General features: G+C 36.9%; 2 protein-coding genes across 3 annotated transcripts in view; one reads left to right on the top strand and one right to left on the bottom strand.

Annotated features, from left to right (window-relative positions):
* Window positions 1–6,274: 6,274 nt before the first annotated feature.
* Window positions 6,275–9,029, bottom strand: LOC110104418 (exocyst complex component SEC15B). The gene has a single exon (XM_020833521.2). It carries the CDS (start codon window positions 8,937–8,939, stop codon window positions 6,537–6,539), a length of 2,403 nt encoding a protein of 800 aa, XP_020689180.1. The 5' UTR covers window positions 8,940–9,029; the 3' UTR covers window positions 6,275–6,536.
* Window positions 9,030–11,126: 2,097 nt separating this feature from the next.
* Window positions 11,127–25,341, top strand: part of LOC110104429 (putative S-adenosyl-L-methionine-dependent methyltransferase Mflv_5024) — a 26,944-nt gene continuing 12,729 nt past the window's right edge. The window contains exons 1-4 of one of the 2 annotated variants that reach the window (XM_020833535.2): window positions 11,127–11,394; window positions 11,861–12,033; window positions 12,099–12,219; window positions 14,779–14,903. In XM_020833535.2, the coding sequence (XP_020689194.1) occupies window positions 11,181–11,394; window positions 11,861–12,033; window positions 12,099–12,219; window positions 14,779–14,903 (633 nt within the window). In that variant the 5' untranslated portion in view covers window positions 11,127–11,180. Of the gene's footprint in view, window positions 11,395–11,854; window positions 12,034–12,098; window positions 12,220–14,778; window positions 14,904–25,341 lie in introns of both variants that reach the window. The other variant, XM_020833534.2, reaches the window with a different exon arrangement.

The following is a 25,341-nucleotide window of genomic DNA, read 5'->3' as shown; positions in this document are numbered from 1 at the left end:
CAATTTATACTATAGAGTTCTCCAAAAGTGACCAAGGAATTTAACATCCCAATCAAAAGTGATTGTTTTTGGTATAACATGTAATTGAACCACTTCATGAAAGTAAAGTCTAGCCATATGAGAAGCATCCGATGTTTTGAGACAAGGTATAAAATGTGTCATTTTTGAAAAACGATCAACTACCACCATTATGGAGTCCTTTTTCCATTGTGTAAGAGGAAGGCCCAACACAAAATCCATGCTGACGTCTATCCATGGTGAATCGGGTACGGGTAAAGGTAGGTAGAGGCTGGTATTGTGTTGTGTTGTTTTGGCCATTTTGCAGATATTGCATCTCTTAATATGTCGAGTTACATCTATGTCTAGTGATGGCCAATAAAATTTTTCTTGAATCATGGCAGTGGTTTTGTCTCTACAAAAATGACCGGAAAGGCCTCCGTCATGGTTTTCATAAATAATAACTTCATGCATGGAACATTGTGGTATACAAAGTCTATTTCCCCGAAATAGATAGTCTTGTTGGATATGTAAAAGTTTATAGGGTTGAAAATGATAGTGTTGCCATATCTTAGCAAAGTCAAGATCATTTTCGTATAATTCTTTCATAACTTCAAATCCAATAGTTTTTATTTGTAGAGTGTTTAGCAGCATAAATCTTCGGTTGAGAGCAATTGCCACCTGATTGATAGATTCGGATTTGTATTTTAAAATAATGGAAGGAAGATAAATATTCAACCCATTTGGCATGTCTTCCATTGAGCTTGCTTTGGTATTGCAGATGTTTGAGGGGCTGATGGTCTGTAAAAAAAACGAACTCTTCGCCAAGTAAGTAGTGGCTATAATATTGTAATGCCCTGATAATGGTGTAGAATTCTTTATCATATATGGAGTACTTTTGGTGAGACTCGTTCAGTTTTTCACTAAAATATGCTACTGGATGTCCTCCTTGGCTTAGGACAGCTCCAATGTCATTGTGAGAAGCATCACATTCAACTTCAAAAACTTGAGAAAAATTTGGACGAGCAAGAACATGTGTCGATTGTATAAGGGACTTGAGTTGATCGAAACTATCTTGTGCTCCAATGGTCCATTCAAATTGCGGCTTCTTAAGGATCTCGATGAGGGGAGCTGCAATAGTGTTGAAGTCCTTGATGAACCTGCGATAAAAGGATGCCAAGCCATGGAATCGTCGGACTTCATTTATGGAGGTCGGCTTTGGCCACTCTTGAATAGCCTTAATCTTATTATAATCCATTTGAAGACCTACTAGCGAGATAACAAATCCTAGGAACTTGATAGTGTCTACCATGAATTCACATTTGGCAGTGTTAGCAAACAAGCGTCGTTTTAAGAGTACTTGAAAAACTTGTCTCAGATGTTGTAAATATTCATCTTTGTTTTGACTGTAAATTAAAATATCGTCAAAATAAATAACAAGAATTTTCTTTAAAAAGGAACGAAAAACCTGATTCATGAGACACATGAAGGTTTTAGGTGCATTGGATAATCCGAATAGCATGACAATCCACTCATATAACCCATCCCTTGTTTTGAAAGTTGTTTTCCATTCGTTGTCTGGCCTCATTCTGATTTGGTGGTAGCCACTTCTGAGATCTATCTTTGAAAAGATATAAGCACCACTTAGTTGATCAAATAAATCATCTACACGGGGAATAGGAAACCTGTACTTGATGGTAATTTTGTTAACAGTCCGGCTATCGATACACATATGCTAGGTGCCATCCTTTTTGGGCCCAAGGAGAGCCGGAACAGCACATGGGCTTGCACTTGGTCTGACAAAACCCGTAATATCAGCTCTTCTACTTGCCTTTGTAACCCCTCATAACTTTTAGAGGACATTCGATAGTGGGTCTATTGGGAATGACAGATCCAGGTATGAAATTGATGGCATGCTGAACTTCTCGAATATGTGGTAAGCCTTTTGGGAGTTCTTCAGGAAAGATTTGATTAAATTCATGAAGTATAGGCTTAATTTTTGGCGAGTGACAATTTTATATATTGTTCTCAGCCAGTATGAGTAACATGAAGCCAGTTTGAGCAGTTCTGAGGGATTGTACAAACAGTGTTGATTGATCGGTCAAAGTTGGAAGCTTCCTTGGTAGATCCCTTGCTTGATTTTCATTGAATGGTGTAAGCACCAAGGTTCGGCCATTATGTTGGAAGGACCGAAGGAGTACGTATTGTGAAATCCATTGTGTATAGTTTTCCTGTTAAACTGCCAAGGTTGGCCTAGAAGTATATGGCAAGCATCCATTGGTACTCGTCGCATAGAACTTGCTCTTGAAGATCCTCGCCCATAGAAAATTGAACCAAACATTGACGGTTGACCTCAATTTCATTGTCTTTCTTTAGCCATGCTAGTTGATAGGGTTGTGGATGTGGTTGTGTGGACAGATGTAGCTTTTCTACCATTAAAGAAGATACCATATTTTCACAACTACCACTATCGATGATTAGATTGCATATTTTGCCTTGAACTGTGTATCTGGTCCGAAAAATATTATGTCTCAACCACCTGCGCTCAGGTTCATATTGAGTATTCAAGAGGCGCATGATTATTAAGAGTTCCCCTTCATCAGCATATATAATTTGTTTTGTCTCGTGTATGCTATTTGCATTTTATTCACATGGATCTTCATAAAGTGGAATTTCTTCCATTAGCGTGACCAATCGACTTGTGGGGCAGTTAGCCGTGATGTGATCGAACCCATGACATTTGAAACATTTTCTAGCAGAAAACGAGTTGGTTTGTGGAATGCCTGTGACTGAACTTTGATGAGCCGAGCTGGTAGATACATTTGGTGGGTGGATGGATGTAGTTTTTCGGTCCCGAGCAGAGATGCTTGGACCGTTGGTTCCGAACAGCTGCTCTCTGGTAGGAAATTTTCGTTTCCCTTACTTCAGTTGTTTCTCCACTTTTAAAGAAAGATTAATGACATCGGCCAAGGTCCAGTATGGCTGGAGTTGGACAATATTAGATATGGAACTCTCTCCTAGAAATCTAGCAATTGTGTTTTCTTCTGGTTCTTCCAATTGACATTTGAGGCCCAATTGTTCAAATTCAGCAGCGTAACCTTCTACTGATAGTTCGTGCTATTGTAGATTATGTAGCTGGAGGAACATATTTTGCCCACGTCGTAATTTTGGATTTCCCTTCTCTCTGACGGGAACGTTTTAAATTTTCCCATCATAAGGACTCATTTCCCTTGAGCTTGATGGCTACAAGTTTGACAATGAATTCTTGCGGCATTTTGTTTGTAGTCAAGAATCCGTTCAATTGTATGTAACCAATTGATGAATTCGTCCGCGTCCAACTGTCCTTCGAATTCTGGAAGATCAAGTCGTATGCCGAAACCATAAACATGCCTTCTTGGTTCTCGTTTGAAGTATCTTAAGGGGACATCATCATCTCCACTCGATTCTTCATGATGGAACGGGTTTTCATCAGCTTCGCCAGGTGGTGGCTCCTCGGCTTCATTTTGTGTTTCCCCTTGTTGGCTGACCTCGACGGCAGCCAACCGAGCTTGTAACCTTTGCATTTCTCTCCTTAGTTCTTCGATAGTTTGTTCTTGGTTGATTCTTGGAATCCCTCTTCTTGGTGGCATGTTTCTTGCTTACCGGAATGCAGAAATTCCAGCACAAGGACCGACCGCCAGAGCTTCAGCAAGAAGAATTCTTGGCCTGGTTAGCTCTGATACTAGATAACACCGGGCGGACCTCACGAACAGGAAGAAGAAATCACAAAGAATGGAAAATAGGAAAGAAGAACAGAACATAGAGAAAGAAAAAGGATTTATTCAGTAACAGGGACACCACCTGGTGCCAACACAGGATACAGGCATTCTCCTATTGAAATGCAGGAAATCTCTGACTAAAACTCTACCCTATCATGTACAAGAAGGGCTGTATTTATGGACTTCTAAATGACAACTATTCATAGACTCAACCCCATGCTAAACCGGGCCGGATGCCTATTTACTATCCGACCAAAGTTTGTTGTGTGCGAAATGGTTTGTCCGGAGTAGTAAGGTAGGCACGGTGTTGCTCAGCTCCTGTGTCATCATATCTCCCTCATAAGTCTGAATTCAAATAAACCCTCTTTCCCTAAATAAACCTTTCCTAATTCTCTCCCAAATCTGAATTCAAATCAGCTCTCTTTCCCTAAATAATCTTTCCTAATTCCATCTCATTTTTTATTTTCTAAGGTAAGTAATTAAATGTGGAATTATTCTCCTTTGAGCCCCTTATAATTTTCCCGTTGCCCACCCCATTGGGGCCCACCAGCTTAGTCGCTGGTCCATCACAAGCTTGAGATAAAAGGGGACCAAGATCAATTGGAGCTAAAAACTACATGAATCACTCAATCCCAGACAAACTTTTAGCTCTATTACAACTTACTATGAAATGTGACCGAAGGTCAATCAACTGTTGGGCCTGATACAACAACAATAAAATTCATTTTAACCCAAAAATTTAGGCCTATGGCAGATATCCAATCGCTTCAACATCACATCTTTTCAACTATTTGATGCATGATTAAACATAATACTTTTACAGTTTTACATGCCTTCACAATAATTTTGTTGCTACATAATGATGAAATCCATTAAATATAGCCGGCCAAATTACAATTTTATAAATATATCTTTTATTCTGCATAATAATCTTTCATCACACTTCTACATTTTAACCACCTCATCTTAATTATCAAAATTATCTCAATTCTTCTAGTATAATAGATCTAAGATATTTAAAACGATCACACCTATTAATCTTCTAATCTTTTAGGTAATATTGACTGATAATTATTATTATCAAAACCACTAAACTTGTCTATCATATACTTAATCTTAGTTACAATAATCATAAGCCCTTTATTTTATTAACATTTTTTCATAGCACTAGCTTGCCAGTTATTCAACAAATATCTCAGCAATTAAACAAGCTATCCATGGAAAAAATAAACTAAGGCATCTCGCTAAACATCCTTTATAAGTATATTCATTGTCAATGCAAAAAGGTATGAACTAAATGATGATTCTTGATGTAATTTTATTGTAATAAACTCTTTGTAAGTATATTTATAAATATTTTTAGCAACTTTAACATACTTTTGATATTTAATTCTATTAATATGCATTGAATTAATGCTTGTGGTGTTAGACAATATGTTTTCTCAAGATCAACTAAACATATATATGAAGATTGTGGCTATTATATGTAGTTTTGCATTAATTTTTCTATTCAAGAATGAATCTTCCTAGTTAAATGACAAATTGATTCTCTAATACTAACATGATTTTTCTAAGTCTACGTTCCATTATTCTCTAGCATATTGTCATTGTATTACTCGTTAGTTTAACTCCACTATCATTACCGCAATCTTCAACATCTCCTTTCTTTTATAAATAGTGATACCAAAATGCTTCTTTTTCAATCATTTGGCGCAGTTTTATACTTCACAATTTCATTAACAAAACAACTTCAACATTACACATAAATCTCCAAATTTTAATATGTATCTCATCCTTTTTTTGATATCTCTTTTTTAAAGCTAATTCTACCTTCACTATGTTGACTCAATCTATAATATATTTTATTATTCTGTTCATTATGCTCTTATAAAACAATTTATTCCTTAAAAATCTCATTTAACAAGGCATAACAAAATTGGAAAATGTCAGGAAAAAGTAAACTACCAAGAAAACAGATAATACAGTGAAAATGAACAAGACTGAAGTTACCAGAGCAGAGCAGATTATTCCTGAGTAAAATTTTGAATAAAATTCAAGGAAAAAAAATATAATTGCAATAGATATCTGGACAATGGAAAACAGAGGTTTAAAAGCAAAGTCAGACTCACAACCAAAATAAAACTATGAAACTAAGACCATGGTTAATAAGCACTGATGTAGTTATTAGCATTGTTCACTCATGCTTACCCAAGAAGTATTAGCATGATATTGCATAATAAGAATGAAAATTATCAAAAACAATAAGCTACAAGGACAGGTGAATTAACGAAGATGAGATGAAATGAAACATGTCATTAAATAGGGTCGCTTGCATACATGGAAAAACATTATCATTGCTACTTGGGCTCCTTAGTAAGGGCTCAAAATAAAAAAAAAGAGAGATATCACTAAACATCTACAGAACAAAAAAAGAAACCATGATAAAACAGAACTTGTTTTACAAACGTAAAACTTCAACAGACTATAAAATTTTTATTTTTGTAAAGCTCAATGCAATATGAACAAGACTGAATTGAATAGAATGGACAAGTTTCTCCGTGAATAAATATTGACAAACCAAATACGTGCAAACAGGTAACATGGATACAACTGTGATCAGCATTCTGCATGCTTTAACCTGAAGGATTAGCACTATTACATGATAAATCAAACAATGCAAAGATGGAAATGTGAGGGAAATAGTGAACAAAAAGAGAACAGAAATATGCTCAAATGATAAGCATTTGGTGGTAAAGATCTCATACATATTTAAAATTCCATTCAGCTTACATCCTTCAGTCTCTTAATTAAAGCATCCAATGATTTCTTCTTAGGATTCTGCTTAGCACTTCTTGTACCAAAGGTCCCAAACAACCTATCAGATGAATCCCTAAATTTCTCAGATATGCTCACAACCTTCTTGTAATCCAGCCTGTTGTAACTCCTCTCCCGAATCACAGGGTTGAGGAAATTCTCTGGATTGTTGCTTGTGAGTAAATTAACCAGCTGTCTGGCTTCTGCCAAAGCCAGCTTAAGCTCATTTGTTCCTGCCTCCTCAGATTCGGAAAACAAATGTGACTGATTTTCAGCAAACGATTCAAACAGCTTAACATCATAATCAATTCCTGCTACCGCACTTCCATTGAATCTTTTCACCAAATCACTGAGAAACAATCCCACAATCTTCTCAGAAATATGAGAAAGCACACCATAGATAACCCTGTTAAGTACCTGTGCAGGAAGTATCTGCTGTGCAGTAGAAACCAGTGTCTCCAAATATATGATCACCTCATTAGCATACTCATTCCCATTATGAGGAGGCTCCTCACCCATCCAAATTATACTATCTGTCAAAAGCATAAAATCATCTATCTTTCCTCTCAGCAAACTCAACAAGAGCTCCTCAGTTGCATCTCGCGACTTTTTCAATGCAAATTCTCTCCGAGTCCTCTCTGCAATTCTAAGAGGGATTCCTGAAAGCTGTGCAGCATGACGGAAGAAGAAGTCACAGGCTCGTTCCAAAACCGCCATATTGGCAGCAACCTGCATTGCCTGAGAAACCCCAAGACTTTGTGACTCCACAAGCCGGAGGAAAGCACCATCAAGAACCTCACCAAGGAGCTTATCAAGGTACTTCTTAACAAAAGCATAGAAGTCAAGCTGGCCACCATAAGACAAAAAGCTAACAGAATCTTCAACAAACGATCGAACAATACGGCAACAATCTGGAACAGTAGAGGAGAATGGTGCCACGTAGGGAAAGGCAGGGATGATATCAGAGGTTTGGATCTGAAATGAGAGAACGTTCATAGAATATTCATACTCTTTCTTCATGAGCATCTGCTCGAATTTGTCGGCCGCGAGGGCCTCCAAAATCTGGCGGCGGCAGTCAGAGAGCAGAAGGTCGTGGTACTTGTCGAGGTGCTTGCTGAGGACGTCTAGGAGAGGATCGACAGCGTAACCATAGCGCCGGAGAGTAACACTAAGGAGACTAACATAGTCTTTGATAAGGAGGAGATGACTAGCCGTCTGCATCCTAGAGAACTGGTCCTCCAAGACAGAGACCATTTTGGCTACAGCGGTCTCCCATAGCGCATCGACTTCCATGCGGGTGACGAGTCCTCCGCCGGTGCGGAGCACGCGTTCTTCAACGATGAAGAACCCTGCTATCTGGGCGAAGAAGGTCTGATGTGATTCCAGGAAAGGCGTCATGGAGGAAACCTGGAAGTCCGAGGTGAGCTGGAGTTTGCGGTTCTCAAAGTAATACTGGCGGAAGCGGTCCGCGAGACCAAGGGTTTGGTAGATGTGGTAAGCGCGGTAGAGCGGGGTAAGTTCAAAGGCGCCAACACCGGAGAGAGGGTCGTCAGCATCATCTTCCTCGTCTAGGGAGTAGACACAGTCGCGAAGGCTAAGCCGAGACTGCTCTTCTGCCTGGCGTTGCTTGACGCGGAGTTCTTCTTCTCGCTGGCGAGCGGCAGAAGCCCGGCCGATGGCCATCTGGCCAAGGTTGCGGGAAGCTACGCGTATGTGGACCATCCAATCGGAGAAGTCCTTGGAGATGCGGCGCTCGGCTTGGGCTCGGAAGGCGGGAATTTGTCGCTGGAGCATTCGACGGAGGGCGGCCGAAGGAACAGCGTCCGGGAGGAGGAAATCGCGCTCGAGGGAGCCGACGGCTCGGAGGGCGCGGTAGAGGTTGTCGTCGGCGAAGTGATCATTAGCACGGTCGCAGAGGTCAAGAAGGCGGACGCAGCTATGAGCGGAGGAGAGCGCGGCGGCTAGGTTACGTGCAACGGCAGAGGCTTCAAGGTAGGAATCGAGTGAGGATAGGAGAGGTGCAGCGACGGATTGGAGGAGGGAGTTGGCTTCGGAGAGGGACGATTTGAGGGAATCGGCGTCGGAGAGGAGGGAGCGGAGATCGTCGACGGCGCCGATGAAATCCTGATAGTGGGCCTTGCATAGGTCCTCGATCTCAGATTCCTTGGAGCGGACGTAGTGGCGGAGAGATTGGAGAAGGGAGTCTGGGCGGCCAGAGGCGAAGGCTTTGCGGACGAAGGGGGCGAGGTCGTCGCTGTTGGCGATCGCCGTCGACAGAAGAAGGAGATCCTGCTTCTCAGACTCCCCGGCGGCACCGCCGCGGGAAGGTGGAGGAGCTAAGGAGGAATCCGGCAACGATTTTCTCCTCATCTTTCCCGGCGGTGAGGGGGGAGTTGACGGATCTAGACTTGTTTCGCTTCCGAGTCTAATTATCCCGTGTTGCAGTCGCGGTGGTTGTCGTATCGTAGCATATATTTCTGGACGCCCGGTGACGAAGAAATTTAACAGATTTACGGCTTTGCCACTGCAAGTGAATTTTCATTAGAGAGATAGCTTCACCGAATGGTGCGATTAGTTATCCAACCTTGAAATTTTAACGAGCAACTGACATCAACCGTCGCAGTATGTGCTTTTTTACACCAGCTAATATTTTTTTTTTCAAAATAATGATAAAAAATTATTTCAAATGAAGCTCTAATTGACATATAAGTATCTAATAAATTCATAATATGAGTTGAAAATTTTGATTTATTTCATGTGTTTCAAAATTATAAAAATATGTAATTTATTTATTTTTTAGCAAAATATATTTGAAAATTCTATTCCGAACAAAATAAACTAGCTATATTCATATCCCGTAGTACATTAGGGATGACATTTCGCTCTTCCTATGTGGCCTTTATCCATCGATGTTCTCATAATATCTTCATGTGAATTTTTTCTCTTAGGAGAAACCGCGACAGTAAAGTTTATAAAAAATTATTTATCGATGACTTAAACACGTTTGTGTACTATTTTTTGAAATTTTATTGTTTATTATAAATATGTCATTTTGATGGAGATCTGATGCTGAGATAATATAATATCAAATAATGTGATTTGATATTGACTAATATATGTGCTTGCATTATGTTTAGATTTTGTTTTAATCATGATCGAACATGGTTCGATGTATCAAAAGCTATGTTGTTCAATCATTATTCGAACCATATTCAAATATTGTTATATGAATAAGGTATGATCATATCTTAATTAGGCATATTTTAACTAGATCTAAATCATACGATAATGTCATCAAATATATATAGTTTATTTTTAATAATGTCTTCATTTATCTTCAAATATAGCTCGATTATAAATTGAATGTGCTCTACTATGCATTGATCATTATTTAATCATTGTTCGATCAAAACATATACACTAAACACAAGCCTTAAATTATAAAATTCTTAACTCTATACACTAACCCCTAACCCCTAATAAGAAGCCCGCAAACTCTGTATACTAAACCATAGCCCTAAGTCCCAAAAACCGTTATAACCCCAAAAGTTCCAAACACCATAATACCTATTCCCAAAACCCTAAACTTTTAATCCTACCCCTTGCACAATAAAAATTAAGCTTAAGCCTATACCTCAAATCATAAACCACTAAAATATTAAACCCAAAGCTCTTCAAACATGAACCTCTAAGCACTAAATCTTATTAATTAAACTCTAAATCTTAAACTTAAAACCGAAATCCCAAACTAGAAACAATCTAACTCTTAAACCCTAAACTCTATACCCTTCAACTTTAAAGTCCTAAATCATAAGCTTTAAAAGTTGAACTTCTTATAAACCCTAAAATTCTGGGGAAAAAAACCCTTAAACTCTAAACTAAACAAAAAATTATTAATATATCTAAACTAAGTATAAAACTACCAAACCCCAAACCTTAAAAATATTAAAAAGCCCTAAAAACATAAAACTCATAAACTCTAATTTATAAATAAAAAACCTTAAACCCAAAATATTATACCATAATTATTCAATTTAGGGGCTACACAAATATAACTCCTAGCCTAGATGGGTCATTGCCATAAAATAACTCTAATCCAATAAATACTAATTTATTAGCATCATGCTCTAATATTATTGTGAAGCTTTTTGAGCAACTCCTAAAAAAATTAGCATACCAAATATTATTCAATGATATTGATATATAAATATCTAAAATACATAAATTAGGATTACATAGGACAATTTTTTTTTTTTTTGGGAAAAGGGGTATCGGCCAGCTGCCACGTCAGCTTGTGACGCGCTTGGCGATGTCCACTAGTCTCTCGGTGAGCCTACCAGCAACTAGCCTCACAGGTGCATGACCCGCAGTTATTTTCTCCCCCGAAGGAATCGTGCCGTATGAGAGGGGATTCGAACTTGGGATGGGGGTTCCCAACCAAGTTCGCCCACCAACCCACCTAAACCAGGTGGGGTGCATAGGACAAAATTATTTAGTAAACTAATTAAGTTTAAGAAAACCATGTGCTTTTAAAATCTGGCCTCACATAATCTGCTTTTGAAGGCCACCATAAGCCTATTGGAGTCGGGGGAGGAGGAGAAGAAGGGATAGATGATTGGATTAACCTACCTCAGGCAACCACCTGTGGTCTGCGGCCTCGTCAGGTCTACTTCCTGCTTCTTATCACCCATCTTCTTCATTTCCGCGAGGAAGAGGAGCTGGGTAGCCCGTGCAAATGACCGGCTCGATGGAGTAGGCTTCGATTCGAATCTACATGCGGCAATCAGAGCGGCTTTCATTCGATTCGAGGAGACTCTTTGCCCCGGTAATTTTCCTCTGTTTTCTAGCATTTTCTGTAGAAAACCTAGTCGAAGAAATGCTTCGAAGGAATTGTGGTTTTGGTTCTCAACAAATAGAATAAGAACTGGTGAGAACTCTCTTTTCAGTTGTAATCATACTTTGAAAAACTGTTTGAAAGCAAGTATGAGATTGCGGCCGCTGGTTCTCCCAACATCCTTTCTAAGGTCCACTCCTTCGACTATAGCCTGATCATTCATAAGCTTTGTTGCAAACCCACACTCTGTTTGGAACCAAAAAAAAAAGGCAAACCATAAGAGGATGTGATGGTTATTGAGAGTCCTCCTTTAACTAAAACCAAAGAAATTATTAGTTACGGACTTTGTACGAAGCTCTAAATGTAGAAGACACTGGTACACCATCGTGTTGAATGTTTGGTTTCAGTCTATTTTAGTGACTATTTTCTAACATATGCTGAATTGTTCAAGTGGCAGATCCTCTTTTTATCGACCCATATGCTGAATGTTTGGTTTCTTCTGAGGTTGGTAACCCTGTGAAGAAGCCGCAGCAAAGATCCTCGTTATCATCACTACATTACAGACTGGCAACTAAGTTCATTGATGACAAAATACTTGATGAGATTAGTAGATTAGAGGAGCTGAGGCAGGTTTACTGCTTGACCTTAAATCTTCATTATTTCTGAATTATGTTAAATTAGCTTATACCGTGTAGATTGTTCTTTTGACAGATGGTATGGACACTCGTCCGTATAGGTTGAACTGGCCACGATTTACAGTCATTTATGATATATCACCTGAAGCTGTCTTTGAAGCAGCTTATGGGAAGCTTCAAGGTTTGTGTGAACTATTTTGTATAAACTCAAATCAAGATTGCACAATCAGAGAAATGATATGGCTTATATCATGAATAGTTAGCTTTGGGATATAGCCAGTTTGTGGGATATCACACAAACTAGCCTTTTATGGTTTCATAGGAAAATTCGCATTGCTGCCTAGTATGGAATTCTTTGCTCTCTTTAGCTCTTATGTTTAGTGTTTAGCTAGTGATGGCTACAGTTTTTTTAACTGTATTCTGTGTCAATTTTCTCAGTTCTCATTTGTTGGGATCATATTGGTAGAAGCTACTGCATATACTTTGATATTCCATGCTTAAAATATAGATATATGGTATTTTGATCAATATGCAAAAACATTATTGCATAAAGGCAAGTTAGGAAACAAAATGAAGAGCTTAGATCTATGATACATTCATGAAGGTTGAATCAAGTGAAAATCATTGAAAATTGAATTAATAGGGTCCTTGTGATGATTTTAGGTTTAATACAATTTCCATACTAAATTATAAATATGACGGTGAATGTTAGGATGCATTTTTTTCTTAGGCCAGACCGAACCTGACTAGAGGGAGGTGATAGCAATGGTAACTGGCGGTTTTCCATTGACAACCACAAATTAGGGAGTAAAGAGGGATATGCCATGTCTTTGCCCCCATTATGTTTTCCTAGGCGTAAAGGCTCGGCTGAAGATTGGATAACTGGAGATTTGGTGCCTCCACCCCCTTGATTAAGATCTACAAATCCTTCTTTCCAACTCCTCTATCAAGCTCAAAAACAGTTAAAAATCCTTCTCTAGAACCTTTCCATGCATTTTGTTAAGCTTGTTAGAGGGTCTAGGACCTCTGGCTACACTCACTACGGTCAGTGGTGGAGCTAGCTTCAGTCCATGGGATAAAATGATACAAATGAAATGAAGGATATAGATAGGTCAGTTTATTATCTTATTACAAAATAGCATACCTTACTCAACCCATTGAAGTATCCATTTGCAAGTGAGAGAGGAAGATGGGGGTTGAAGTCTCCATAAAAGTGAATATTATATGTGGTCGATCTTACTATATGATGTATTAAATGAATGATTCTACGGCTCTTTATTATTTTGGGGAGACTCCAAAAATATGATATTGTGGACAATATACTTTCTTTTGCTAGCGCGCTACATACTAGTAAGCATGAGATAGTCTTTAAATCTGTGTTATATAATTGGAGCTACAATAGAGCATATGGGATTATTTGATGCGAATGTCCATTATTCTTGCAACTTGCATAAGTGTTACTTTTGTTCACTGTTATCATTTTTGGAATTATGGTTAAATAATATTTGCTAAGGTATATATTACTCGCTTGCAAGTTTGGAGTAATTTCCTTGCTTCTTATAGACATATTTGGAAAGATTTTTTATTTTCCCTCCAATGTGGTTTATCAATTATATTGAGAGTCATACATGAGGTTCATCTAATCTTGGCACAGTGTTCTTTTTTAATTTCACGTACAAATATGAAAATCTCTCTAAGTTGAAAAGTACTAAGAATTGTTCGCCTCTTGTTTTTTTAGAATTGTTCGCCTATGGAAAGAATTGTTCGCCTCTTGTTTTTTTAGAAAATCAAAATTTTGGTTGCAAGTGAGGCTCAATCTGGAGGAGAATAAAATCGATTAGGATTGAATTAAGTTAGCTAATTTTGTGGAGTAATTTAAAGAGAAGGGTTGAAATTTTGAATTAAAATTTATAATTTGAATTTAAATTCGGATTTGGATGATTTAAGAAATTTAAAGGATATGATTGAGAATTTTTAGGAGATGAGATGATAGAAATAATAAAGGGGATGTGGCATTGTAAAGAGAATATGTTTGAAAAATATAAATAAGAGGCGTGTGGAGAGAAAAATCCATGAGAAAAAAGAATTTCAGTTTCTTTGGCTCCTAAATTTTTTTTTCCAAGTGAGGAAGGGCTCACGAAAGTTTTAAGAGGGGAGTAAACACATGAACTTACTGTAAAAAGTGCAAAAACTATAAATATATAATTATATATGCAAAACAACTAAAATTTATAGAATTTAAGTGCAAAAATAGTGGATTTTTTTTGCGATGCCAAATTGATGTAAAATATGAAGCATAATAGAGTCAATAGGAAATTGAAAAAATAGGGAAAAAATATTGATATATCAAATCCTCAAATGATAGAATCCTCAAAATAGCCAAATTGACGAATCCTCAAAGTAGTGTGTTGATTCCTTACATTAATAAGGAAATTACTAGAAAGAAAAATGTGGGTTACATGATGTTTTAATTAAATTTATTATAATTAGGTATTTTTACAAAGGTTCAAGGGCTATTTTTAAAATTTTCGTGAGAATTGGAAGTCCAAATTACACCAACAAGTTTATTACATAAGAGGCCTCATGTAGCACCACCTCAATATCTCAATTAAAAATTTTCTACTTGTTGCAATTCATGTAAAAAATAATGTAAAATTTATATGTAATTAGTTCATTGCAGTACCTAATTGCATGTTTTTTTTTTTTCTGATGTTCTTTTTCTTAATGATGCATAATTTAGGTGGTGGAGCTAAGGTTTCCAAAACTTGCATGATGATCCACGCTTCGCTTGAGTCATATGACTTGCAAACTCTTCTACAAAGAAAAGGGTTTAGCGGTCATAAACCAAGCTTATGGGCACTCCAGGTATAATAACTCAACACCCTGCATTTTTTTTCTGATTCAAAAAATGTAGCTAGTCCACAATGTTTAGGAAAAAAATTAGGTTAGGATTTCCTGGCCAACGTTTTTTAGGATATGCTTCAAAATCATTGGAATCGCTCTGAGGTTAGTGCAATACAAGTTTTGATTGATTATCAATATATTGTTCTAATCTCAAAGCAAATTTAACAGTCTTAAATCTATCATGACTAAATTTTTTTCTTAATTTTATTTCTCTTTTGGTATGTATTGCTTCTTCTGGGACATCAAGTCAATTGGGGTGATAGAATGATGTGTTACATCATTCTTTTGTGTTTTGTGCATTTTGTTTGTTTTCTTCTAGTAAGAACGTGAAGTTATCTCTTTATTTTCTATTTGAACAATGCTTTACGCTTAATTATTGTTTCCAAAAGTTTTGTTTTTTAATGAAAAATTGTGCTTTTTAATGGGCCAATGATTTCTTATGAAAAGCTAACCTCTTATCCTGAAGCCTCCTTGATTGTGCAAGAGAGGAATTACGAGTGGTCTATTCTTGAGGTAGATTAGGTTTGCTTTTAACTAGATTTCTCGTAACTAAGGCATTAACTTTTTTTTAGATATGGGGTTGAGAATTTTATTGGTGCAAACCCTCAAGTTAACTTAGGAGAGACAGGTTCTACAACCCTCTATTAAAGTAGGACTTGTTTGCCCAAATTTTTGAGTATGCATTGTCATTCATGTCCATCTCTCAAATGGCCCATCATTATTATGTAGGAGTGTTTCTTTCTCATGTTTGAATACTTGCTTGTCTGTATTAAAATAAGCATCTTATGTTATTGTGCTTTTGCGAGTCCATTAATTATTTTACTTCGTTTTCCATCCGATGCAATTTTGTGTTGAATCTGATTGTACTTATTTCTTTAGAGATTGAGACATTGATTGACTGCCATTTTAGTGATATTCAACTTTATTTTTTAGAAATATTGCGACTGTTATGATGCTTTTATCATCACATTTTATTAAATCTTAATAAGACTTTGACTTATCCTATCATTAAATGATTTTTTTAATGAAGCATTTTCCCCTCCCTCCCCCTCTTTCTCTTTTTCATACCTTCTCCCTCCAAACTCTCTCCCTCCCTCTCTCTTTGCCCATCCTTCCTCTCCCCCTCCTCTTTGGATCATCTTTTGCCCTTTCTGTCGTCGTTTGATTTTTTATTTTTTATTCCATTGAGTGAGACACTCGTCACTTACAACTTTTGCAAAGCAAAAAAATCCATCTTATGTTGATGGATGAGCTTGTTGACTATTGAGCGCAATCACTCTTCTTTGAAGTGCTTCCTTCTAAACGAGAATGTAGCCTATTGCTGTGACCTGAGCCTCTCTTCTTCCTTATATCTCCCACCTTCCCCCTCTCCTGTTTCTTTGCAATTTTTACACTTATTTATTAAGTTATAATATTACTAAGTGTTTATATAATTTATATATTTATATATAGATGTGACTAGGGCTCAGACGGCTAGGGCTCGAGACCCAGGCATAGAGCACAACCATGAGAGGTGAGAGGGAGAGCGGCCAAGTTGAGCTACAGATGAGAGAGGTAGATTCTGCGATTGGCAAGAGTGTGCAAATGCCAGAGAAATTTGTCATTTCATTATTGTTTTTGTTGCATGTATTGTTATGTATGATAATAGATATAGCGCAACTCACATAATTAGATTCTGAGGTCAACGACAATATGAGGAGTTCTGATGTAAGCAGTACATCGAACCATGTGATATTGCATCAGATCCATATCATTCTAGTATATAGTGATCCATTCAGTCATCATGCATCCAATGAAAACCATATGTTAACTATAGATGAACACGGGTCATCTGGAGGGTTGGGCAAAGTGCGAACATGGTGCACAAAGTTTTGTCGAGTTTGCTTGAATGTTTCTCAACACCTTGAGAGTTGAGTCTATTTTTAGGTTATCTAAGGTTTGTTCTGGGTTGATCATAGGTCTAATGATTGGCTAGTTGTATTCGTGGGATCCAAAAGATCTGGCATAGGTTCAAAGTTTAGCTTAGAAGTTTAATTGCTATAGTTTCAATTGGTACAAAAAAAAGTAAATCGATCCATTAAGCTATGATAACTTCTTGTCATTGCTTGGATCCTTTAGATTCTATGAAATGTTACACCAAAATGCAAAAATATTATTTCAGGTACATTTTATTTTGGTGCTTTTTATAAAGGCTATCATTGCTTAAATGTTCATTCATTGTTGAAATTTTTATGTTAGTGTTCATTTTTTATTTTTAAAACCTCATCTTCTCCATCTTCATCTATTTCTCTATTGTGGTGTGAGGATGGGAGTGGAGGATGTGGCTATCTGCTCCCATCTTTGCTTTTGATCCCTTAGATACCTTCTCCATCCAACTTTGTCTATTTGTGTATGAATTTGATTGGCACTCCAAGGATAGAAATGCTGATTTTTTTTTGAGGTGGTTAATGGACGATGTGTGGTAAAGAAAGATGGCTTTCAGAGAATAAACAATTATCAAGCTGATATACTTCATATTAGGAGGCAACATATGGGAGATTCAAAATACTGAAGAATTCACTCCTATATAAGATAGATTTTTAAGTGTTTCAATTTTGTAGCATACATGCATTATGCATAGGAGGGGAAGGTTTCACTATAAAAAGAAAATTATAGAGCTCCTTCCCCTAGTAATAAGGGAAAGATTATAATGTAGATAAATAAATATTTTACAAGAGTTCTATCTCAATAAGTTGCTTAATTCATGAACCCTGCTAATAGTATGGAGATTATATAGATGAAAACCACATAACAAAGATACCTCGGAATTACTATGACTGACAAACACATTCATTAGGCATTAAGTAGTCCAGGTGATGGAGGACACATGTCGAATGGGTTGGTTGGGGTGGGGTGATTTGGCACCATATGTCAAGGTTCTATTGGATGGTGGGTTTGATGAATAGTTTTTGTTTTTTGTTGTTAACAACTAGGTGACATGTGATTAGTGGTGTAAACTAGTCGAGCTTAGCACGAGCCACCCCACGCTTGAGCTTAATTAATTATTCAAGTTTAAGGTTGAGCTTAATTCTACAAGTTCGATTCGGCTAATGAGCCAACTTATTTATTATAAAAAAGAGAAAATAATTATGTTTTAAGTAGTTGTAATATAATAACATAAATAATGAGAAATTATAAAAGGAATAATAAGACATCACCTAATATAAAGAAGTGAGATATTTTTTAAATATTTTTAATAAATTTATACTTAAACTCTTGAATTCTAATATTTTAAATTATTTACATTAAAATATTTTAAACGAGCATGCTCACAAGTTAACAAGTCTTCCGAGACTGACTCAAGCTTAGCTTATTATCTTATTGATCTTATCTCACGAGCCATTCATCGAGCTAGGTATTAGACAGTTCATGAGTCGGCTTAACTCAGTTATATCTCTGCATGAAAGATTAGTGGAAGGGACTGAAGAAATATTGAGAGACATGCATCATGTTGTGTTGGCCCTTCATATGCATCAAGGATGGCAATAATTGTTGTTGTAGTAATATGTTAATATAGCAGTAGGGTTGGTTAGAGTAGCGTGTGTGGATAGGGAGAAAATCAACGTATAGGAGTGAAAAGACAGATGAAAACAACTCAAATATTCTATAAGCCATTGGCAAGTCTTTTGAATATGAGATGGGTAGGTGGGACTAGTTGGCCGAGTCTGATCAAATATTTTGGATGAATGGGTAGTCGAGGGCGTCTTAGACAAATGGTAGTCTAGCATGTTTTTGAATTGGGTGTTTCTTATTTTGACCAAGCGGAGTCTGGTTGTATATTTAAGGTTGAAAGAATCTTGCTAACATGACCAATCCAGGCTGTCTTGATATGTGGATGGTTGGGACTGAATGTAGAAAATAAGACATTATAATGGTCACTATTAATATACCATTTCATCAAACCTGTCAAGCAACCCCACATCTCATAGCATTTAGGGTGTCATCAAACTATTGCTCTCCCTTAATCCCTCAACTATTACCACAATAAAGGTGACAAAGGAGCCATGGGTTCGCAACAAGCTCCTATTCTTAACCCTCCTTATTTCATCACTCGCCCTCACTCGAAGTGATAAGTGGAAGGGATGGGGGAGATTATGGTTACGGTCAATCTTCCATTAAAATACTTTAATTTCTGAGAAATTAATGTGCTAATTTTTTAAGAAGCATGGAATGAGCTTGTGCTTATGTGAAGTTTCTAGACGACGGGAGATCCAAAGCTTGATGCTTTAGAATGGGGCTTGGTTTGGGCTATAGAGTTAGTCAAACCAACAAATTCACAACTCATTGATTAAGCTTAGTTGTGTTGGAAACTTGATGAACGGGTTTGTCAACGGTGCCTCCCCCCCAGACCTTTTATGTATGTGTTGACATAAAAAATGTCAATTTGATGTACGTCTTATGTGGATTTGCATGTTAAAATTTTATGCATGCAAATTTTATCCACGTAATAATTTTTGAACAAATCTCATCTCACAAAAATTGATTACACCATTGCATTAGAATTGTTGAGACACGTTAAATGACCATATCTGAGGCAAGGTTGGACAGTGATTGATCATGAGTTATGGGGTTATTCTTTTACTATTGAAAAGGATAATCCATGTAAATTTTCTTTATTAGACCTTGTTTCAAAAAAAAAAAGAAGATTGCACCATTGCATTTAGATCATTGAGACTAGTTGAATGACCTATTTGAGGCAAGATTGATCGATGTTTAATCACATGTCAAAATAATTATTCTTTTTTAATCAAAGCAGATAATTCGTGTAATTTTTTTTATAAGGACTTCATTTCACAAAACGACTGCACCATAGTATTCGAATTGTCAAGACAAGTTGAATGAGCCTATTTAAAGCAAAATCAAACTTCATTTGATCACATGTTGAGAGGATTATTCTTTTTTTATCTAACAAGGATAATTTTATCTTGTCAATTGATAACTTCTTGCTATTTTAGCATAATTTTCTTATATCTTGTTGGAATTTGTGATTTTAGCATCTTTGAAAAGATATTAAAATTCTTTACGACTTTTATGTATTTTATTTCTGTATTAGTTTATTTAAATATAAAATAGATTGCATGTTAACACATTTTGTTCCATAGCAAATTGGTTGAGGACTTGAAATCCAAAGGAGCTGGGTTTGAATCACTCAGGCGCTACAGTGCGGGCGGTTGGGCAGCGGGGCAGGCAGGCAGGCATCTAGATAGCAGGCAGGTGGGTGGGCGGGCGGCAGGGCAATGCAGGGCGAGCAGGGGGGCGAGCGGGCGGGCATTGGCTGTTAATTTCGATGGGCTTATTCTGAAAAAAATTCTCCATAAAAGTTTTCCGGCGAACAAAATACGCCTAAAATGGTTTCCGGTGGATTTTTTCTTCGGAAAAGGTTTGCAATGCTCGTCTTACCGTTAAAAAAATTTTCGCTGTAAACTTTTCAAGTCCGCCGGAAACTTAATAATTTTCCACCGAAAAATCCGCCAGTAATACATGATTTTCCTGTAGTGCCTTAGGCATGTTCGCCTTACACTATTAAATGAACATTCATCTCTTATCCAAATACTAAGAGAATTCTAATTTTTTAAAAAATTGGTTAAGTTTATTTTGATACAAATGATTAATCATCCCACCCAAAAGGTAAGATGCATATATCATTGTATCTTAGGACTTCATAAGTAGTAGGCTTGTCTTAAAGCAAGGAGTGGTTGCTTTATAGGTTCTTCATAACCCTCATAAATATGAAACACATAAAAGCCAAATAAAATATCTAAGTTACAAACAAATTAAAGAGAAATCACTTCTGGATTAAGATTAAATGTCTTCTTACCTTAATAAAACAAAAATACCTATTGTAGTGACATACTACATAGCCTGCACACACTTAGGTGCACAGCCCCTAAGCATGCTAGGATTATAATTTTTTTTTTCTGCATATGTGTTTGATGTAATGGTGTGATGAACATTGAATTGTCTGCGTTGTGGGGCACTTCCTCTTAAGTGGTTAGTGTAGACATATACATGCTCTTTTTTGTAGCTAGCCATGTTCAAGAGGGGGTGCAATAAATTATAATAAATAAAAAAGTACTTGCTAACAGGTGATGTTGGGAGATGTTGCCAATAAGATAGAAACAAAGCTTAACACTTTAAGTGCTAGTCAATTCTGGATGTGATATTTCTGCTATATAAACTATTTTTAATCTCTTGTTTTGCAGGTTTGAGTCTTTTTTTTTAAAATATATTTGATTAGACTTAGAATGTATATTTGAGCTTGTGTGGTTTAGTTAAAGGATACATGTATCGAGAGGATGAGCCTACCAAAGATGAAGCCCAAAACTTACATAGAAGCTAAAGCTTGAAGACCCACTGAAGTAGAGTATGTGATAAATTTAATTGGGTTGTATAATGACAAACTACTCAGCTGCTTATCAAAGTTGTAATAATTGGGACATTATTTACATTCCAGGTTTGATTGATTTTATATACAAAAGTATGTGTGTGGGCTCCGAAAATTTGGCCCCGGCCTCCCCGCCGCACTATTTTTGCTTTTTATTTGGCGAGGGGAGTTTTAACGAAATTAGTTCCGAGGTAAATTTTGGAAGGCAGTAGGTTTGTAGATAAGACACTATCCAGAGATTTCGCCCTCATTTTATGAGGACTTTATGATCTGAGTTCTGGTTTCCTATAGGCGCAAGCCCCTATAGTTAATTATCCCTCCCGATCACGAGAGATAACTTTCGATTAAGGCTAGTCGTCAATCAGATGCGTAGTGAATACGTATTATCTGGCATATAGCAGCAGCAATGGACATTGGAAATTTGGAATTGGTTAGAAGCTTGGAAATTTGAAAGGTTTGATATTTACAATAGAAATTCAACTATCTTGCACTTAAAGCGGATGGTGGGGGAATGGATGATAGACCCGATCAAGATCCCATGGTTCCGTCGTCCCGGGCCATCGTGGTCCCTGGTCTACTTAGTCAGAGGAGGTAGTCGACCCAACCTGACAGAAGGATCCTTGTCGGCAGCCATGGGTTGCTTCGTCCAAGGGGATCTTAAAGATCCGGGATGAATATTTGTCTAAGTGGACAAATTTGAATCCACCTTAGCTAACAGAGGGCTTTGTGCCATATCGATCATATCATATTGATTCATATCTCAAGGATTTGATGCCACTAAAGAGCGTATTGGCTCTGGCCATAACCGGTATTTCGTGGTGCCATTTGGCGGCAAAACCACTCGGTTCAGAGGTCCCCGGGTCATAACCGTTTATCCTGCGGTGTCATTTAGCGGCAAACCGCCGGTCAAAGGACACGTACCACGTCCTTACTGGCAAGAGATTGTTTGAGAATGAATCCTAGTGATATTTTCGACTAGGCATTTGGCTCTTTGTGAGCTGAAGTAAATTTGAATTTGTCCAACTCGGCAGACTGTTATGGAGGGTGAATGGGCTTTGCTTTAAGCATTGATGGATTTATTTCAATTTTAAATATTTGGAATTTTGGATATTTTTTGAATTTTGGGTTTTGAAATTGTGGAGTTTGTGGAGTTATGGATTTTGATGGGCATTTGAGTGACATTTGAAAAATGTTTGTGAACCCCTCCGGTTGAGATTTTTGTTTATCACGGCCATCATCAGGGTGTTATTTCTCTTTGTTTGTCGACTCTATCACCTTGCCGATAGGGGATCAGGTTTCGTAGGCTTTGTTTATATATTAATGAATTCTCTTAATTATAGGCCTTGAAGACCTGATATAAATGTATTAAAACAAATACACGGGTCCTCACAACTGTGTATTTGTTTGAAGGTTCGAACACTGTCAACTCCTATTGATTCGTATAGAAGGATTGTGTTCGAACTTGAATTCACTTATTGACCCGCGTAGTATCCCTAGACGTCACATGTGTATTCAAAACACGCTCGCCGGAGCCCATGTGGGTGTTTGGGGGCATTAAATGATTAAACCCTGTCTACTCCTATTTATTCGTATAGGAGAATCGGGTTTAAATTTAACAACCAGCGCAGCATCCCTAGACGTCACGTGTGTACCAATAACACACTCGCCGGGGCCCATGCGGGTTTTATAATTGACACTTACCCCTTTTAGTGTACCTATGTGTATACAAGCTACAATGTATGTGCGGGGGTATTTTTGGAATATTTATATTTTGCTTGTGAGTGGTACATTGAATGTTGTGGAAGTCTTCTGCAGTAGCCCATAGGAGCTCATATCTGTTGTAGTTCTCTCTTTTTTTTATTTGCTCGTGGATGAAACTTTTATGTATGTAACAAGTCTCCTACGGTTATTCATAGGAGTTCACATTTGCCACCAACCTCTTCATGCACATTGATTGGTAGGTTGTCTTATCCACTTGCATATTGGTTGCTACATGTATTTGCAAGTCCACAAGTATTGATTGGTAGGATATCGTTGTATTCATTGTACATCCCGTCAATTTCAATATTCATTGCTTGAAGGTTTGGATGCATTTGTTTATGTCTTGACGTTGATTGTGGAACATTGTTGCATTCTTTAATTGATCTTTGCTTGTAGGTAGATCATGTGTCCTTAATCCTTGTTGATGGTTGCTTGCAAATCAAATGATGATTGAATCCTTGAGCATAATAAATGTTTCTATTCATTATAGCTCTTCTAATGTTGCTCACTAACATGTTATATCCCTTGTGCATGATCGTAAGTGAATTAACAAATACTTTGGCACTGGTTACAAGCAAACCACGAATCATCATGTTCATTAAGAGCCTTTCTAATGAATCAATACATTCATTGCAAGTAGATTAGGGACGAACTAGCTCCAATATTATGAATCAATTAGTGTGGTCCAAAAGCTCATATTACGAGTTTATAATCAAACCAAGTTCCTCACCCTTCTTTTTATTGTTTACGAACGAACCTCATTTGTAAACTTCTTACTTCAAAAATTCCATGTCAAAGTTTGGAAAGGATTTACACATGGGTCCTTGTTTTCTTGCAAGAGATATGAATGACTCAAATCTTTCTTAATTAGGATTTGCATTTAAATCAAAGTGAAGATTCCATTAGGGAATTATCCCTTCAAGAAATTATTCACCTTAATCATAATTCAATCCAAATTAGATTCATACTCAAGTTCATATGATTCAAATCATTACATTTTTAATTAAGCTCATATTCATGTCATGTTCCAATCGAGTTCGAGTCCAAATGAATTCCTCCATATGGTCCAACTTGCTTGAGTTCAAATGTCCAAGATCATGTTAAAGTTCTTGTTCTTTGTTCAACTCATTTGAGTTCAAGTTCGAGTTCAAAATGAGTTCAATCAAGTTCTCTTGTTTGAAGTCCAAGCTTATGTTGTTCTTTGAATTCAATCAATTTCTTTTATATTATTCAAGTTCATTTTAAGTAGATTGAATCAATTCCACAAGTCCCAATTTGTTCCAAGTCCTTGTCTTATTTTAGACAAAATTTCGACAGCCTCTCGGCGTCTCCCCCGTTTAGGGGAAAAACCAAGAGGCCGCCTATCCACTACGTCAACAAAGATGTGCACGGTTGGTGTTTGTGAGACACCGCGGCAGTGTTTTTTTTTGTTTTTTCTCCCACCACGCCAACAAAGTCTTGCATGGGGTTTTAAAAATCATTTTATTGAAAAAGGGCAGTTTGCTTTCCCCCCGCTCGGGGGTACTTAGGAGTGACCCCGCCTCGCCGTAGGTGCCGCACCGAGGTCCCATCCCACCACGCGCAACAAAGGCGTGCATGAACGGTTTTCCGGTCGGCCATGAACATTAAAGGTTTTTTTTTAGGTGATTACCCGCCTCGTCGTAGGCGTCGGACCAGGGTCCCATCCCACCATGCGCAACAAAGGCGTGCATGGGCGATTTTCTGGTCCGCCGCTAACTCCGAGGGCGAGAATCTAAGTTTAGGAGATTCATAACTTCGCGGGATTGACGGTGTTGGCACGCAAATCCAGGCAATCATAATTAATTAGATTTAATAATAATTAGTTATAATTAACCTGAATTAATTATAATAAATTAAGATTAATATTAATTAATTATAATTAGAGGCAACTAATTTATAATTATCTTAAATTAATTATAATTAATAATAATTAATTAAAATTTAAAAATAATTAATCTTAATTAATTATAACTATTATTAATTAATTAAAATTAATTATATTTAAATTTAAAATTGATCATAAATCAATTAATTTTAACATATAATTTATTATGAATTAATTATAATTAATTATAATCAAATTATAAATAATTATACTTAACTTAAAATAAATTATCACTTACATATTTTTAATTTATAACTAATTATAGACTAATTATAATTAATTATATTTAAAATATAATTAATTATATT

This window comes from Dendrobium catenatum, unplaced genomic scaffold (genome assembly GCF_001605985.2).
Source record: "Dendrobium catenatum unplaced genomic scaffold, ASM160598v2 fragScaff_scaffold_104, whole genome shotgun sequence".
In the NCBI taxonomy this organism is placed as follows: Eukaryota; Viridiplantae; Streptophyta; class Magnoliopsida; order Asparagales; family Orchidaceae; genus Dendrobium; species Dendrobium catenatum.
This window is presented reverse-complemented; position numbering and strand designations above follow the sequence as displayed.